Source organism: Schistocerca nitens, unplaced genomic scaffold (assembly GCF_023898315.1).
Source record: "Schistocerca nitens isolate TAMUIC-IGC-003100 unplaced genomic scaffold, iqSchNite1.1 HiC_scaffold_376, whole genome shotgun sequence".
In the NCBI taxonomy this organism is placed as follows: domain Eukaryota; kingdom Metazoa; phylum Arthropoda; class Insecta; order Orthoptera; family Acrididae; genus Schistocerca; species Schistocerca nitens.
Genome location: NW_026045910.1, coordinates 927970 through 947344, shown reverse-complemented (window position 1 = coordinate 947344; position 19375 = coordinate 927970). Strand labels below are relative to the sequence as shown.

Genomic DNA, 19375 nt, shown 5'->3' with positions numbered 1-19375 from the left:
CCCAGCCAGCAGAGTTTTTGTCCTTTAAGAAGAGTATGACATTTTCAACAAATTTTGCTCAGACTGTGTTGAATGGTATTGACACTGAAGTGTTATTACTCAGTGGATGAATTCACGTGGGACGAACGAAATTTGAGCTGGATACAATGTGTTACACATTCCAAGAAATATCCTTATAGTGTTATTATTTATTAAAGTGCTATTACTTATTAATGTAAAAATCACTGTAACTGTTTTACAAATTTTTGACATGTCTCCTGTACGCAAACCAAATGGATTGCAAATGTACGTCATGTGATGAATAAAACACAATTCACAATTCAGTATATATGGTAATAAAGGAGAAATTCAGTCGGCTAAGAATCTAGTGACAAAGTCTGGATCCAAGCACATAGGTATAAAATATCACTTTACAAGAAGGCATTTTCAATCAGGTGTTATTAATATTGAACATCTGCCTTCTGAAAGAAATGTTAGCTGATGATTTTAGAAAACCCCTAACTTATGCAAGACATGAAACATGTGTAAGAAACTGTGGTCTTGTGAAATAAGTGAAGGAATGACTGTACAGTTGAACTTCATATGGTTTTGTTTGTCAATGTCAATTTAAGAGGACATGTCAAGATACATAAATTGACTGCTTTCTTTCTATTCCTTTTTGTTACTGTTACTCTGTGGTTGTCAAGCATTCATATGTGTATAATCATAGTTGTGCACTAACTGATTCTTATTTAATAAACCATTATCTCACAAAATTTCCATGCTAACTGTATTAAAAATTAGCAACAATGACACTTGTACTTCGAATGTAAAATCATATTAGCTTCATTTACTATTATGTCATCTCATGTCATCAACCATCACATTAAACTACATCTGACCAATATCATAAATTACCTTTTGTACATCACCATGTTCATGTCTTGTATGAAAAAGATTCAGAGAACCAACAAATACGTAAATAAATGATATCTGAATTTATTACCAGGTTTGACTTGCGGCAGTGAGAAAAGGATTTTTAACGTGAATATCATTAAAGAATTGACTGTCATTCACCACACACTGAAGATATGCATACTGGAAATTACTAGAAGAGATACAAAAACAAACAAACAGACCAGGGAACAGGCTGCAGTTGAAGATATAATTATGACTCCTTAAGAATATCATAATTCAAAGTAAACCTCTAGTACACAAATTTCAACTCTTTATTACAATGACATAAATTAACTGAGTTCTGTTTATACCGTCACTATTAGGCTAATACAAATAAAAACTTACCCATCAAAATATTCAAAGTATATGAGAGGAAGACATGGGGCTTTCTGCAATATACACACAGCGACAGTATACTGGCAGCTGCTGTTCGGCGGACAACTGCAGAGTTGGATGACAAGTTGTGTAGAAATGCCTTCAGAAGGTTCTGTTTGAACAAAAATTGAATATTAATTACAAAGCAGTTTGCTGTACAAAGCAGTTTGCTGAACAGAATTAAACAATATCAGTGGTTAAATCTTACCTTAATATCATTATCTGTGGTGAAATTCCCCAGAGGCTTGAATATCTTTGGCATTGCTAAGGCGAGTGTTTCCAGTACAGATTCTTCAGTTCGTTGAGCAACAGCAATGATGCATGGCACCAGATTCAGCACATAGGGTTTTCCCTTCTGTGGCCTATTCGAAAAGAATATGAACATTATGAATCCTGTTCCATAATTGACCTGGGATTAAAAGTATAAATACTGTTACCAATATTTTTCCAAACAATACAGCAATTAATCATCATGCACTTATTACACAAAATATAAACAAACATGGACCAATTTAACTGCAATACTCAATCACCAAACTGAACTAGAAAAATAGCTAAGGGGGTCATGATCAGAACTCACATTCAGTGCTATACACTTAAACAATGACTGTGGAAGTATGCACAAACAGGTGAATGTACAAGTAATATGGATCCTTGCTCACTTTAGCCAATTATTTATCTGCTACAAAAATCATACAGTATTCCACAGAAAAATACATCCTGCAGTAGTGTAAGCTTCATTTAGAGGTGCTGCAGATCATCATAACAGAATTAGGTCCAACAGTCTACCAAAATGCTCCTGACTACAAATTGTGTGGCCCTCAAAGCAAACATCAACACACACAATGATCAGAACAGTTCATGGTACACAACACTGGAAAAGTTCACTTTGTGCTTATAAAGCAGGAACAAACATACAATAGCTAATACACTTACTAAACCACAGGTTTTCTACATACAACCGAATACATAAGCAAAGAAGTTCACCAAAAGAAAAAGGTTATGGCATTAACATTATCCTTCAACAAAATTACACCCTATGAGAAAATAATCATGGGAACTATTCTTCACACATACTGTATTTACCCAATTATAAGATGAGATTTTTTTCCAAATTCGCCATTCAAAAAATACAGTCAACTTATATTCACAGATTAAGCTACTGCTGCCGATTTTAACGTTTTTACATTGTTTAATACAATATATGGGGGACATCTTTACATTTCAGATAAAACTTTGGCTATTGAGGTCAGATGCATATTTATTTTGAAGAATCTGGAAGGGTGGGGCTGGACAAATGATACTCACTTTCAGACAGACTCACGATTTTCTGATATGCCTAAATGATCAATACAATATTGACGTTGCTTGAACAATCACTTGACATATGACTGGCATGGCGCTAGTACAATGAATACATGAGAAACTATGAACCAGCCGTTACAACAATCTATTTTTCTGATTAAAATCTGACAATTGAGTGAAATACAGCAGGAAATAGCATTATATTCTATCAGCTTACAAATTCTAGTTGTATTTTAACATATTTGCAATAAAAGTTCTTCTGGTATATGGATACTGTGTACAAACATTACAAAATGCTGCTTTTAAAGGGCATTCAAAAGAAGAAATATTGTGCTTCAGAAAAAGAGTACTTGATCCTGAACTCTGATCACTGTTTGATTACAAGAGACTGTAATGATTTACTACATGGATTGCAAATGAGAAATTCAGTCACTGTTCACTTATTAGAATACCAGATAAAAATATAACCAGCTTATAATCAGCATTAAGATGAAACAAAAAAGGAAATTAACTCAATATTAAATGTCTAACAAAACAAAACAAATCACATTAAACTGTAATTGTTGTCATGAGAATTAATTACAGCGTCAAGAACCGTTGTGGAGATAGCGCCAACAGACATATGTAGATGGCAAGACAAATGAAGTTCGAGAACTGGACTGAATCTTGATTGCAATTTTTTATTTGTGTGTTAGTTGCTGTTGTTACATATGACTTGCACACTAGAAGATATTGCAGTCCATGTTTCGCAGTTGCTCAAGCGCAGCACTACGGGAGGGTTGAAGGGGGAACAATGGTACCATCTTGGCTGAGAAGTGGGTGAGTGGTGAGCAGCCAGCAAATTATGTCATTTTGCCAATAATGGGAATCTATAATGTGTTATTCAGTTAAAAAAAAAAAAAAAGTTCTAAAGCATTTAAATGGTAGTCTGCCTGAATCCATTTGTGGTTCAAACTGAAATGTTAAAATTGGACAAATCACCCACAATATTATTCATTTTCGCAGGAGATGATAAATGTCTAGATTGGGGACAGTGGTATGCTTCTGCGTTTCATGCTGCAATGTTGTCTATGCTCACCAGAACAGGATGGGAATGAAAAGGGGTGTGTCAGCTGCTGGTCCTACATAGCCAATGAGAGAGTGGTGGCAGACGATGTCTGAAAGCAAGAGACACTGTAAAATTCTCACATCAGTACAGAAGCGAAATCCAATATGTATTCAGATAAAATCAGCTGTGTTCTCAGGTCTCACAACAGTAACCACAACCTCAAAAATTGCAACACACTTGAAAGAAACAGTCACATTTTCACAATGAAGATATGAAGTTCACAGCTCTGCTATCAGCATAGTGATACCACAGACAACAAGGTTAGTGAGCGAAAAATGTAGGAAAGAAAACAGTCCAAAAATTAATGTAAACTATTTCTTTTCATTTATTTTATTTCCCTCCATATTATCAAAATGTAGAAAATCAATAAATGGCATAAATTTAGAATAGGTATAATGTTAGCTTTTTAGTCAGATAATTTATGTCAATAAAACAGTTCGTAATTTTGATGAGTCAGAATATGCTAAAAATAATTTTTTCTTAAGAACGCTCTTGAAAAAAAGGGGGTCGTCTTATAATCAGGGTCATCTTATACTTGGGTAAATATGGTAACACAACATAAATTTCTCTTCAGATATCACAGGAAGAACAATATGTGTTTCCCACTTGACTTCACTGTATTGCTTTCATGACTGTTTCCTTTCTTATAACTTCATATTGTTACCCCTAGGTATTTACATGAAGTGTCAGATTCCAGACATTTACAAGTATCACTGTTATCTCTCATTTGTTTGTGTGTATTATCAGCATTCACACACATTTTCAGAATCTGAATCATAGTGTATCATCAAGTGGAAATACAGCCCCATTTATTCTGCACTTTGCTATAATCATCTCACTTCCCTGTCAACAACAATATTGTCAGTAAAGAAACACAGAGCAACATTGACTCCATAGACCAACCATCCACACTGAGAACATTAGTTGTAATATCACACTTTGTGATGTACACCCAGTGTTGCTCGCATTTCCATTCAACATCCACGGACCAGTAGAGCGCAGATAGTACCATCAGAAAAAAAGTTCGCCAAAGTGTGGATTTCTGAACTCATACTATGTGGGTGGGGAACAGTACACTATTGCTTACTGCTTCGTGCCCAATGCACTACTCAGGTAATAGAGAACAGCATGTGAGATGCATGTGGGGAATGTTTGGGCTACTCGACACACTTCACACCTCAAACCCGCATAATTTCACAGACCCATTTATACTCATATCTAAGTCCATACAACTACTCTGCAATTCCCACTTAAGTGTTTGGCAGATGAAACAACTTCAGTTTCTCTGTCTACCATTCAAGTCTCGAACAGCGCTTGGAAAAACTGAATATTTAAATCTTTCTGTGCGAGCTCTGTTTTCTCTTATTTTATTAAGATAATCATTTCTCCCTCTGTAGGTGGGTGTCAACAAAATATTTTCGCGTTCAAAGCAGAAAACCTGGTGACTGAAATTTTGTGAAAAGCGCTAGCGCACCATAAGATTCATTTGTTTTAATGATTGATCACTAACTTGCTTATCACATCTGTCACACTACTCCCCTATTTTGTGATAATACAAAACAATCTACCCTTCTTCGAATGTTTTTTTTTTATGTCCTCTGTCAATTCTACCTGGTAACAATACCACTGTTTAATTCTACCTGGTAAGGATTCCATACCGTGCAGCAATACTCCAGAAGAGGATAGACAAGCACAGCATACACAGTGGTAGGTCTGTTGAATCTTCTAAGTGTACTGCTAATAAAATGTAGTTTTTAGTTCATCTTCCCCACTTTTTCTATGTGGCTGTTCCAATTTAAATTGTTCACACTTGTAATCCCCGTTTATTTACCTGAATTTATGGCCTTCAGCTCTTTGTGATTTATCTGTAACTAAAATTTAATGGATTCCTTTCAGTGCTGATGTGAATGATACTCTTTATTGCTTAGAGCCAACTGCCACTTTTTGCACCATACAGATATCTTGTCTAAATAATTTTCAGCCTTCTCAGTTAAATATAACAGATAAAATATATATTCCTAGAAGTAACACACAGCTGCAGGAAATCATACCTCATCATATCAAATTAATACTGCACTTGTGGTGAGGTTCCAATAGTAGTTCCCATCATAATATCCATATCATACTAAACATGCAAAAGAGTTCCAAGCATGTACACATGACAATGAAACTTTTCATTCTGGGTGAATTTGCATAGCAAAGATAGGTCAAACAAAGGGTTGCCCTCTTTTTTCTTCCATATTCAGGTGCATGAGTAACCTTCATGACATATCATCTTTCGACACATTTCATGTACCTATGCTGCCTCTTTAAATCTTTACGCCTAAAAAGCAATGCATATAGTCATAGTATGATTACTGTCTGATTAGAATTACTTGTTAGTTGACACTTCATGCCTTAGTAACTAATTTCTTCAATTGGAGAGAGCTCTCAACGGTATACATGGACTGTCTACCAACACATCATAACAAAGTGCCAGTTCACTTGCAACTGTCTGAAGAGCATGTGCTGTCATTATCAGATATTGCTGATCTAACTGCCACTAGCTGTAAATAGGGGGGGGGGGGGGGGGGAGGGGGGGGCAAAATATACAATCTACCCATATTAGCAGCAGTCTCCTGGTTGTCCGTGCTTTAACTGAGGTGCCACTGACAGCCAATGTGGCAACACTATAGTTCCATGTGATAAACCACAAATAACAATTAGTTTTATTATCAACATACTTCAAGTTTTAGGTGCTATGAAAAACAATGTTAGTAAACTTGACCTCAAATCACAAGTGCAAGAAAAGGAAACAGCCTAATTGATCTTTACAAAAGTGTCCCAAAAAATAAAAAAATCACACACACACACTCAAATCTTGGTACCTATATCAAGAACATAACCACAATACTAGCAACACCGTTTCCCAGTAGTTACAACGTTTCAAAGTTATTTGATTGTGTTACATACATAAACTAAATTGTTAAGACATTAGGGGCAAGGCAGCTAACACCATAAAACAGTTCGTGGAAAACAGAGAGCAGTGTGTAGAAGTGAAACCTAAAAATGTGCACTACTGCAAATGTGTGCTCTAAATTTCAGCTAGTAAAGTTCGGTATACCTCAGGGATTAGCTCTGCAATCCCGTGACAATGTAGTAATGTTTGCAGATGACACTCCACTCATAGTAAAATATGACTCAGTCGAACAAATGGAATCAAGTGTGTCCACAACTCTGAGAGAGGCTTATAATTTTTTTGGTGAAAACAACAATGGAAATAAGACAACATATATACAACTACAAACACATAAAACTGCAAAAACATACAATATCTGCATTGAACTAGACAATTCAGCTCTTACGGAAGTAAGGACTTACAAATTCTTGGGTGTCATTATTGGTAAACACTGGACATGTGATGACCATTCAGCAAAGTATGCACAAAACTAAGCTCTACCACATTCTTAATGAGAAAGATGTCTAGGATTGTGAACACAGATACACTGTGAACAATTTACTATTGTCCAGTATACCTGCACTTATACTTCATTATAGTATGGGAAAAAACAGCACATACGAATACACATAGGTTAGTGAAGCATTATAGGAGAAGGCTGTTGGAGGACTTGTAACTGTGACCCCAAGGCAATCCTGCAGAAATAAATTCACAGAACTTAATATCATGACCGTCCCTTCCCTATATATATTTGCAACAATTATGCACTTGAAAGCAAATATAACAGTGCAGTTAAATACAGACATATATGATTACGATTCCAGAAAAACGGATAATTATTATACACATAGGAAGCAGTTCAAACTGACCGACAAAGATCCCTTCACTGGTGGACATATTTTATACAATAACTTATCATTCAGAATTAGGTGCATTGAAAAGATGCCTGTTTTCAGAAATAAATTAAGATGTTATTTATTCTTTTCATCTACATATAGCCTAAAAGAATACCACTGTGTAAATGGTAAGAGGTACACAGCAATACCACGAAAGGCCACAATCACACAGGCACAACCACTCGCCTGTCACCTTCTCAGTTCCAAGCAGCTGCATCCAGTGATGATGATGATTTATGGCAGAGGTTACTAAACAGCAAGGTCATCAGCACCCTTGCACTAATGATATACTGAAGAAGAGTGTGAAAATCTACGGAAGAGGATCAATAAACTAGAAAACTATGTTCCATCTCACCACAAGAATTGTAAAGCAACCGCAAGAAGGTGAGCTTCAGAAAAGCCCGCAATAAAATCCCAACAAGACACAGCAGAATAACTAAATAAAATCTAAGATAAATACCTGTTAAGAGGCTGTTAAAAAAAGGGACAGATAACCATGGCTGGATGACGACAATAATACATGACCCAGCCCCTGTGTGACAGTTTAAGATCGCACACCCATTATTTTGGGAAGAATTCCGGACAGCACACAAAATCTTAAGACAGGAACAACACTCGCCTTGTTATCAGCTTAGAGGGAAGATCCTGTGGGAGACCCACTCACAGCTGTGTCCCACATCTCTGACACACTGGGGGCCGCTCCCGATGTAAGAGGAAACCATATGACAATGGGCAATGTCCCACTCTGAGCTGAGTAAGGATTACTTCATCACACCGTCTTGGGCAGGAGTAGGTAATCCACAGTCGCAACGAAGTTCTTACGGAATATAATCTATTATTCCTCACTTCCAGCCACTGAGACTCCTACAAACATATGGCCTTCCTGGTCACAAATGAAGTGACAGGCCGCAGAGGGACTGGACAGTGAGCAGGAGGAGGAAGGGAGCAAGCCTCCTCAGCAGCTGCATCAGAGAGTTCGTATCCCTGAATCTTTGTGTATCCTGGAACCCAGCAAAAAATTATTTCCTTGTTTTGTCTTTGCAAGAGAAGGAGAGTGTCTTCCACCTGATGCACCATCTTATTTGCTGCATACATCTGTTGAATAGCAAGACGGGTACTTTGAGAATCGGAGCAGATGATAAATTTTTTGCAACGACGCTGTCTCATCCGGCTCCATTGCCCTGAGGATAACAAATAGTTCCATGTAATAAACCAAAAACTGCTCTTTGAGCCACATCCTGAGGACAAGGTCAGGGACCGTGACAGAAAAGCCGAAAAAATCTCCCTGCTTAGAACCATCTGTATAGACAGTAATAAAATCGGGGTGGCTCCGTGCAATCTCATTAAATATAATTTTAAAAACATAGTCTGGGGTACAATACTCCTTGCAAGCAGTCAGTTCAAAAAGCAATCTAAGCCTTGGTAGTAGCCAGGAGGGTGCCCTACTCCACCTGTGGCTTTGGACCATGCCCCTCACCTATAACAACTCAAAGCTCCCCTTGCACATATCCCAAATGGCCACGTTGCTTGTGGCTGATGATCGAACAGCCGTTCCAGTGGCGGCTGTACAACATAGTTCGGTGCAAGCGATGTAGAAACAGAGAATACCTGATATGAAACTTCCTGGCAGATTAAAACTGTATGCCGGACCGAGACTCGAACTCGGGACCTTTGCCTTTTGCGAGCAAATGCTCTACCGACTGAGCTACCCGAGCACGACTCACGCCCCGTCCTCACAGCTTTGCTTCTGCCAGTACCTCGGCTCGTACCTTCCAAACTTTACAGAAGTTCTCCTGCGAACCTTGCAGAACTGGAACTCCTGAAAGAAAGGATATTGAGGAGACATGTCTTAGCCACAGCCTGGAGGATGTTTCCAGAATGAGATTTTCACTCTGCAGTGGAGTGTGGGCTGATATGAAACTTCCTGGCAGATTAAAACTGTGTACCGGACCGAGAAAGGCAAAGGTCACAAGATCGAGTCTCGGTCCGGCACACAGTTTTAATCTGCCAGGAAGTTTCATATCAGCGCGCACTCTGCTGCAGAGTGAAAATCTCATTTTGAATGCCTGATATGCTTGGCATACCACAAGAAGATGATGTCGAATAAACAGAGGAGGCTCACCAGCCTCCGAACACAAACTAACAACAGGGCTCGTGCAATCGGCTCCTGTTGACAGCCTAATACCCTCGGGGTGAACTGCATCCAGCGTTTTAAGGTATGAAGGCCTTGCTGAGCCATAAATCTGGCATCCGTATTCAAGCTGGGGTCGCACAAAGGCTTTATAAAGTTAGAGCAGACGTGCCCTATCAGCTCCCCAAGACCTATGATTGGAAAATTTAAGGATATTTAAGGCTTTGAGACATTTCAGTTTGAGATCTTTAAAATGTGGCAACCATGTCAGCTTCACATCAAAACCAAGACCCAGATATTTCATCTTTTCCTTAAAAGTGAGAATGGTGTCCCCAGTTTTAAAATGGGTAAATTAAACAGACAGCAGGAACAATTAAAATCAACACAAACTGTTTTCTCCATAGAGAACTTAAAACCTACAGTGCAAGACCATTCCTCCAACCACATAATCGTCAACTTGTAGCGGTTCACCTACTTTGTTTCTTCATTGATCGTTTGTTGTCGTCGGTATCGACGTACTGGCTGAAACATAGGGGTTGGATGTGCAACTACTGTCTACTGTAAATGATGTAGCTGACAGATGCACAGTGGCATTTCACAGACTTTTACTGCCGCTTTTCACAACCCCTTGATAATACACAGTTTTTTGGCCAGTGCACTATTGTTATAACTTCCCATAAGCCTCATTAATAGTTTGCAGGCGAACATCCACATACTGCTACAATAGTTTACTACTGAACATCTATGAGCAGTAAAAACCTAACCACAAAGTTCACAGTTCTTGAAGAATAGAAAGGTACGTATGGAACAGACACTGTCACTGCTTTACACACGGCCTAATTGTTTAACACTTATTCCACAGTTAAGTTGAAGCATTGTTGTTGTTCTAACCAACACAGGTTCCTCAGCTGAAACTCGGACATGGACTGACTGTGTCTGTTCCATACATACCTGATTATTCCGAAAGAACTGTGAATTATGTGGTTATGTTTTCACTACTCGTTCATGCTCAACAGGAAACTATTGTAGTAGTATGTGGGTGTTCGCCTGCTAACTATTAATCAGGCTTATGGGAAGTTATAACAATAGTGCACTGACCAAATAACTATTATCGGGGGATTGTAAAAAGTGATAGTAAAAGACTGTGAAATGCAACTGTGCATCTCTCAGCTACATCATTTACAGTAGACAGTAGTTGCACATCCAACCCCTATGTTTTCAGCCAGCACGTCGACACTGGGGACAACAAACAATCAACAAAGAAACAAAGTAGGCGAACCGCTACATGCAGTGCCCCAGGTGAGGAGTATTGTACATAACCACAATAAACAAGGACTCGTGAACTTTGAAAAGTGAAATCGAGAGTGGTTTACAGTGTAGTGATACAACAGACAATCAGCACTGGAGTTTCATGGCCACAGTAGACAGAAGCCAATCAGCAAGCGGGTTCTATGGAAGCACCCAATCTGCAAGCAGATGAACCGTCACTAACTGCAATTGCCGTGTAGGTGTGGCAAGGCTGGAGGATGCACAGAAGATGGTGAAGTCAACCACAAACAAGGAACATAGTACTGGACGGTGCACTGTGGACCCAATACTGTTGATTGCAATGGCGAAACCCTGACACTTAATACACTCCCTTGACGGACACTATTCTCCTGTTTAAAATGGTCAGACAGAACATTCCCAACTTTGTATCTAAAATATCTGTACGAGAGAAAGGAGCGTATGAAGGTCGGTAGTCGTCCAAGGAATCTCCACTAATGGATCTGCGACAAAATATTATGTCTCCATGTAGTATTGTAGGCCTTTTCCAAATCGAAGAAAACACCGATAAGGTGTAGCTTACAAAGGAAAGCTTATTGAATTGCAGCATCCATATGGCGATTGCTAATTGAAACTACACTCTGCTTCTGCGCCACATCCATCAGCGTGTCTCATTCATCCGTGACTAGTGTTGCCAGTCACCAGAGATAGTGCTCTCAACTATGGATTATTTTGCTTCCACCTAGTACTGATGCTGATGCAGATCCAACTGCGAACAGGCACCGATGTCCTACAGTTCCAGCATTTCCTGCAATTACTCTAGGAGTACAGTTCCGCAATTTTCGTTCAGAAGACAACAGTCCACACAGCAAGTGCTAGGAAACTGCCAAGTGCCAAGAGACAGCCAAATACCATGAGTCAGACAAGTGCCAAGAGACAACAAAGTTATTTAGATTTCATCGTAACAGATATAGGAAATCAAGTTGCACATATCAAACTGTTAGTGAAGTTATATAAAGCTGTGAACGAGTACTATCACTATTAATAAATGTTACAGATTGTTTCTTATTATGTTACTACAACCCTGATCCAGTGCTGCCCTGTCAAGCAAGTGTGTAATTAGAAATAACTAGTGTGTATACTGGTACCTTTTCCAGCTACAGTAGAAATATTTTTTCTACTACAATAGATGTTTGGGCTGAATAGATAGTAACATTCAGATATAACATACTTAGAAGCTAAGTAATAGAGAGGATGTCCTTCAAACAAGAAATTATTATGACATCTGTGTATTTATAACACAAAATATAAATATAGAACATGTGTACTTTCCAGAGTGTAAGATAATGAAGATTAGTGAGTGCATGGTGTATGTTGCAAAAATGAATTGGTGAAAAATGTAAAATTGTGAGGACGAGAATATGTGGACATCAAAGTGTGATATTCATGTTTTTATCTCATCCAGCCTACATTATGGAAATCTTGAATTGGTGTTGTATAATTGGATAGATAAAACATCTACTCACCAAGTGGCAGCAAAAGAAAACACATATGAAAGTACTGGAAATGGGCAAGCTTTTGGAGCCAGTGGATCCTTCTTCTGGCAGAAAGGCTGAAGCGAAAGGAAGAGGGATGAAGGAAAAAGATTGACAAGGTTTAGAAAATGAGGAGGGTTACAGAAAAGTCACCCAGAAATTCAGGTGAGGGGTCTTCCTTCTCATCCTGCCTGGCAAGTCTTCCCTGACCCAGGGTTCTGGATGACTTTTCCATTACTCCTCCATTTCCTAAATCTCATCAGTCCTTTTATTTCATCCCTGTTTCTTCCCCTTTAACAATTCTGCCAGAAAGAAGAGCCACTGGCCCCAAAAGCTTTCACATTTCCTTAATCTTTTCGTGTATTTCCTCTTGTTGCAGCCTCATGAGTAGATTTTTTAGTCACCAAATTATATTATACTGTATTCTCAAAAACTGGCTATTTTTGTTGATTATTGGATTGGTGCTGGGTACTCATCTTAATGGTAACTAAATTTAGTTCTCACTAAATTAGATACATCTGTATTGTGTTATGCACATAAATATAATTGAAATTGTGTATGTCCTGACTATACCTATATAATGGAAATTGTATAGAGTTGAATTAAGGAATGAATAAATAAACAAACAAACAAATAAATGTAAAACTCATGTACGGTGTCTGGTAGCAGCGTGTTTTTTGTTCTTTAACACATTCGACGTACCTGATCATATGACACAATTCCGCAAACCTCCATAATGCTGCTCTCAAACTCCGAGGATTGCTGTTCTTCTTTATTTCTTTATGAAGTTCAACTTGGATCTTAACAATATTGCTATCAGCCATAGCCTAAAAAAAAACAAATATTCAAGTGAGGAATTAATATCTATACTTAACAATACTGATATAATTTACAGCCTGCTAAACACATTACCAAGCAAAAAAGCTGAATACTTAGTTCACGTTTCTGTTGTAAGAATACTTGCAACTGAAGTGATAACAAAGAGGGTTATTAAATAATGAACGTAGTTGGGTATACTACACAAAGCAATCATAACTCCATATTTCAGCCAACCGCATAAGCATGTGCGTAATCATGCTGCTTCCAGAATGCAGGGAGATGCTGTGGATCCAGATCAAATCCACAAACAAATTAACAACAAGGGCCGATGTGCAGGCTATCCTGGATGTGGTTTTTAGACAGTTTCCCACATCCGACTAGGTGAATACAGGGCTGGTATCAATGACCCACTAAAGTTACACAATTTGCAAATATTTTTAAAAAATTCCCAACCCCTTCACATGTGATAACACTAGACACACAGAGTACACAAATTCTGTCCCAGGACACGATTATACAACACAAGGTCTACCAGCCTGGATAGGACTCCTGTAATAGCTTTATTGGCTGCATTTTAAAGTAATTAAAATGTATAATTTTAAAATCAAAATTTGTAGTGACAATTTATAATAGGAATGAAGCATATCCATTCACAAACTGGAAAAACAGGAAAAATTGAAGCCAGCTTGATAGCAGAACAAATGAAACCGAGACATCAAACATTGGATTTTGGCAACTGGCAATTCAAAAGCAAGATAAAAGGTATTACAGGAAAAGGAAAACAGTGAAGAAATTGTGTATAAAGCAATTGGAAAATCAAGAAGTCTGCAACAATAGAGACACTAACTGTATAGCATGTTATAAATGGTTTTCAATTTTACACTATTAGTGATTGCTATATTCACACCATTCCCCTTTATTCTTAATTGCCAGTGCCAAAATTTCATTTTGCATACTTGTCAGCCAACTGTTCCGAATGTAAGGAAACACACTCAGTGTGCATTCTGAAACTACACTATCACAGAATGCTGTATGCAATTCAATATTGTAGAATACTATGTACAAAAATATTTGTATCAGAAACTAATGAAAGATAACTTCTACAAAAAGACTCACCCTAATAATCCTGTTGAGACTTTCATCTGCGATCATTCGTACATCAGAATGCTGGTCATCACATAACTGAAGCAAGATTTCAATTGCAACACTGAGCAAATGGGAAAAGTTTGACGCTCCTTTTATGCCAGTCTGGCACATAGCATCAGCTATTGTCACACAATGTGCAATCTTTTCTTTCACCCTGTTAAAAATAAAACTTTGTTAGTTACACGCCCAAAGAAATTTCTAAAAGGATACACTGTTCTACATTTCCAGCTTTTAAGAATAACACACATTATTTATTCACACCTCCAGAGACACACATCACATCAAAACTTAAAACCATTTCACGTCACTACTTGGTAAGTAGAAGCTTTAGTACCAAATTGGAAATAATGATCTCACTTGTTCCAAATTGCTACAAAGATCAATTTGCATGTGCACACCAAACAGAAAGAGCAGAAATTCTTTATGGGCCTGCCAGACTATGTAAGAACAACACAAAAGATCTACATTTCATGGAAAAACTTGCAAATGAGTTAATACAACAAACAGAGGTTATAAACTTCACAGCATTACAGTCTGTTAGATGTGCTTGTGATGGGCCATACCGCAGAAAGAAAGTATGTGCCCCATCATTTATGCAAGCAACAACAGACCCGCAATATGTAAGAATGGACAACTATCTTGCTGTGCAGTAGTTTGTTTACTGCAGTAACCAATTCATTTTTCAAGTTTTATCAGGTGTTTTTTCAAGTGAGTGGATTGTTGCTTGTGTAATATTTAATTCCATGGAGCAGCATCTTCTTTCTTCTTGTGTTGTTACAGTCCGTAGGCAGGCGTGTTCATCACATTCCGTGATGCCTACCACGTAGCAAGTTTCTCAGCCTATGCACATTCATGAGTCAATGCTCTCAGTAGCTCTCTTTTTTGCGTCATTCAGGCGATCTGTTCCTGTGTTGTACAAGTGTGAACACTCCTCATTACAGCTACTGGTCTGAATTGTTTTCAGTACTTCATGTTCAAGTTTCAGTTCGCTGCCAGTGTCTTTTTGCTCACTGTTTGAGTGGCATTTTGTCTCATCGTGTCTGTCCCACCATCGGAGCGGTCTTTGTCTCAAGTTCTTCAGTTGAAGCAGAAGCAAATACTATGTCTTGGCACGCCACTTGATTTAACAGTAAGGGGCACATTTCAAGCAACACCTGTTCCCAATTGTATTTTGATGACAGACACTTAACCACATCAACAGTAGCAACACAAAGTCTGGTGGAAATTCATACTCGTACCCTATTGTAACAGAATAGCACTCAATCTTATACTGTTGCCATCTCCACAGCATGTTTTGCAGACTATACTGTCATGGCCACCTTCATCAATGAACCTATCCGCAACTGAGAACCTGCAACATGCTACTGAAGTTGGGATCCAACACAATACAAATGTAACCTCTAAACTATCATGCCACATGTACATAATTATAGTGCCATAAAAACTGTCATGCTGATTCAAGTCACCTCTACTACCATTCTGCAGTAAAAATTAGAATGTTCGATTTCAGAAATGTGCAAGTGAAACTATTAAACATCTTTTCCATCACTGCTGAAAGTGTTGTACAAAATGTGAGCCTTTGTGCATACTAATACTCTGTGAAAACAATACACCAATTCCATATTTATTTTGAAAGTACATGCAGCACCTGTTTCAGGTGACTTAATCTACACTATGAGATCAAAAGTACCAAGACACCCCAAAAACATACGTTTTTCATATAGGTGCATTGTGCTGCCACCTATTGCCAGGTACTCCATATCAGCGACCTCAGTAGTCATTAGACATTGTGAGAGAGCAGCTCCAGAGAACTCACGGACTTCAAACACGGTCAGTGACTGGGTGTCACTTGTGTCATACGTCTGTACAAGAGATTTCCACACTCCTAAACATCCCTAGGGCCACTGTTTTTGACGTGATCGTGAAGTGGAAATGTGAAGGGACACATACAGCACAAAAGCGTGCAGGCCAACCTTGTCTGTTGACTGACAGAGACTGCCAACAGTTGAAGAGGTTCGTAATGTGTAACAGGCAGACATCTATCCAAACCATCACACAGGAATTCCAAACTGCATCAGGATCCACTGCAAGTGCTATAACAGTTAGGCGGGAGGTGAGAAAACTTGGATTTCATGGTCGAGCGGCTGCTCATAAGCCACACATCATGCCAGTAAATGCCAAATGATAACTCACTTGGTATAAGGAGTGTGAACATTGGATGATTGAACAGTGGAAAAACATTCTGTGGAGTGACGAATCACGGTACACAATGTGGCGATCCGATGGCAGGGTTTGGGTACGGCGAATGACCAGTAAACATCATCTGCCAGTGTGTGTATTGCCAACAGTAAAATTTGGAGGCGGTGGTGTTGTGGTGTGGTCGTGTTTAGAGGGGGCTTGTACCCCATGTTGTTTTGTGTGGCAGTATCACAGCACAGGCCTACAGCACCTTCTTGATTCCCACTGTTGAAGAGCAATTCGGGGATAGTGATTGCATCTTTCAAAGTTGAAATTTAAAACTGTCTTGATAGCAATCTTGTTAAAATATTTTTTTTTTTTTTATTGGAGTGAGTGACTGGTTTCGACTCTATGAAAGAGTCATCTTCAGACTCCAGAGTGGTGGATGGACACTGCTAGATGAGTTCTGTTGACGCTCAAGCAGTTACACGAGCATCAAGGGTCAACAGAAATCGTCTAGCAGTGTCCATCCACCGCTCTGGAGTCTGCAGGTGACTCTTTTATAGTGTAGAAACCGGTCACTCACTCCAATAATAGAAAATAAAAAAATATTTTAACAAGATTACGATCAAGACTATATTAAATTTCAATTTTAACAAATTTTAAGATCGCTGACTATGTTTTCAAAAATTTCAAAAATGTTATGTATCTTTCAACATGATCGAGCACCTGTTCATAATGCACAGCCTGTGGCGGAGTGGTTACATGACAATAACATCCCTGCAATGGACTGGCCTGCACAGAGTCCTGATGTGAATCCTATAGAACATCTCTAGGGCGTTTTGGAACACCGAACTCATGCCAGGCCTCACCGACCAACATCGCTACCTCCCCTCTGTGCAGCACTCATGAAGAATGGACTGCCATTCCCCAAGAAGCCTTCCAGCACCTCACTGAACATATGTCTGTGAGAGTGGAAGCTGTCATCAAGGCTAAGGGTGGGCCAACACCATATTAAATTCCAGCATTGCCGATAGAGGGCGCCACGAACTTTTAAGTCATTTTCAGCCTGGTGTCCGCCTCCCGCAGTACAGGCACCTCACCATTTGCTTCATGCTCCCATGCAAGCAGAACAAGTCACGAATGGAAATAAAAATCACTTAAATGTTGCTCGCAATCATTACTATTGCTGTCTTATGTACTGTCATATTTAATGAAAATGGTAATTGTAGCAATCACATATACTTATCATAAGGAAAAGGCACAGTATGAAGCACAGTGGAGTACAACATAGTGACACAGCAAAAAATAATGACAACCCTACAGAGTAATCTCAGCTAGGTAACGTAGGCTGCAGCCAATAACAAATGACTACCAGCTGAAGGTGACATGACTGAATTATCTTTGACATTATTTAAAAAGACAATCAAAATATTGTTATAGTGCTGCTCTGTAATTGCTTTGATGTTGTCTGCTGCTTCAGACAGTAAGTGGAGCAAATTGTGTTTCCTTGTTGTTACCAGATTAAAATGATTCTAATAGAATCTGATTTGTGGATTTTAATTGAGCCAGGTGAGACGGAATCTGGTGAAGATGCTGATAAAGAAATATATATAGCACATCAAGTTAAGGTTGTAGCAAAAGCTTTACTTTCCATATCTGATAAGCAGGAAATGCATAAATATAAAATTTTTCAAATCCAAAAATAGTATCTGAAGAATTCCAAAAATTGTACACCCCACGAGATAGCAAATTTCACACTTTGCAACTGGGAGGGAAGTTATATTCACTAAAAACGAACAACTGTGAATGAATGGAAATTTATCTACGACTGATAAACAAAACTGAAGCAAATCTAGTGAACATTTGGGGATAAATTGAAGATAGAGGTTAAGCAATGACTATTCTGTGTGGATTTCCAGATGAATGGGATGCAGTAGTTACAGATTTGTGTAATTTGCCAGATACTGATTTTTAAGAGTGCTACAATTAAAAGTGTCATGATGCTAGGAATCATTAATGTAATGAAGGTAAAAATTCCACAGTGTCCTTGAAAGCTAATACTGGTAATTAAAAGTACCGAAAAATGTCACTTATGAAACATGACAAAGGACAGGAACGAATGAAGAAAGAAACAATGCGGAAAGATAGCTTCATTTATCACAGCTGTCACAAAGTTGGTCACATATACAGAAACTGTCCTGGAAAGGGAAAATTGTAAGGGAACAAAAGAATCTACGTGCTGTTAGTATGAGTGTTGTCAAGTACAGTGAACAGTGATAACTGGACAGTGGATTCCACAGCAACTCATCACATGGCTCCAAATGCCCTGCGATCTTGTCTGGGTAGCTCACTGAAAAATTATGGAAAAGTTATTTTCAATAAAGAAGGTTGCAAGGTCTATGATGAATCTGGAAGACTGCTGATTAAAAACTCAGGGCAAAGACCATTTATAAAATACAGGGTGATTTTTTTCCACCGTGCACAAACTCTGGGGATTGATCGATGATAGTATATGGAACAAAAAAGGTCTAATGAGCTTATGTCAGGAAATGTATGGTTCCCATGCTAGGCCGGCCGCGGCGGTCTCGCGGTTCTAGATGCTCAGTCCGGAACCGCGCGACTGCTATGGTCGCAGGTTCGAATCCTGCCTCGGGCATGGATGTGTGTGATGTCCTTATGTTAGTTAGGTTTAAGTAGTTCTAAGTTCTAGGGGACTGATGACCACAGGTGTTAAGTCCC

The 19375-nt window shown here is 38.6% G+C and overlaps 1 protein-coding gene across 1 annotated transcript in view; it reads right to left on the bottom strand.

Annotated features, from left to right (window-relative positions):
- Nucleotides 1–19375, bottom strand: part of LOC126229606 (huntingtin-like) — a 549560-nt gene that overhangs the window by 503422 nt on the left and 26763 nt on the right. Inside the window, exons 2-5 of the mRNA XM_049942347.1 lie at nt 14426–14609; nt 13193–13317; nt 1520–1673; nt 1282–1423 (exon numbers count right to left, since the gene is read on the bottom strand). Of these exons, the coding sequence (XP_049798304.1) occupies nt 1282–1423; nt 1520–1673; nt 13193–13317; nt 14426–14609 (605 nt within the window). The remainder of the gene's footprint in view (nt 1–1281; nt 1424–1519; nt 1674–13192; nt 13318–14425; nt 14610–19375) is intronic.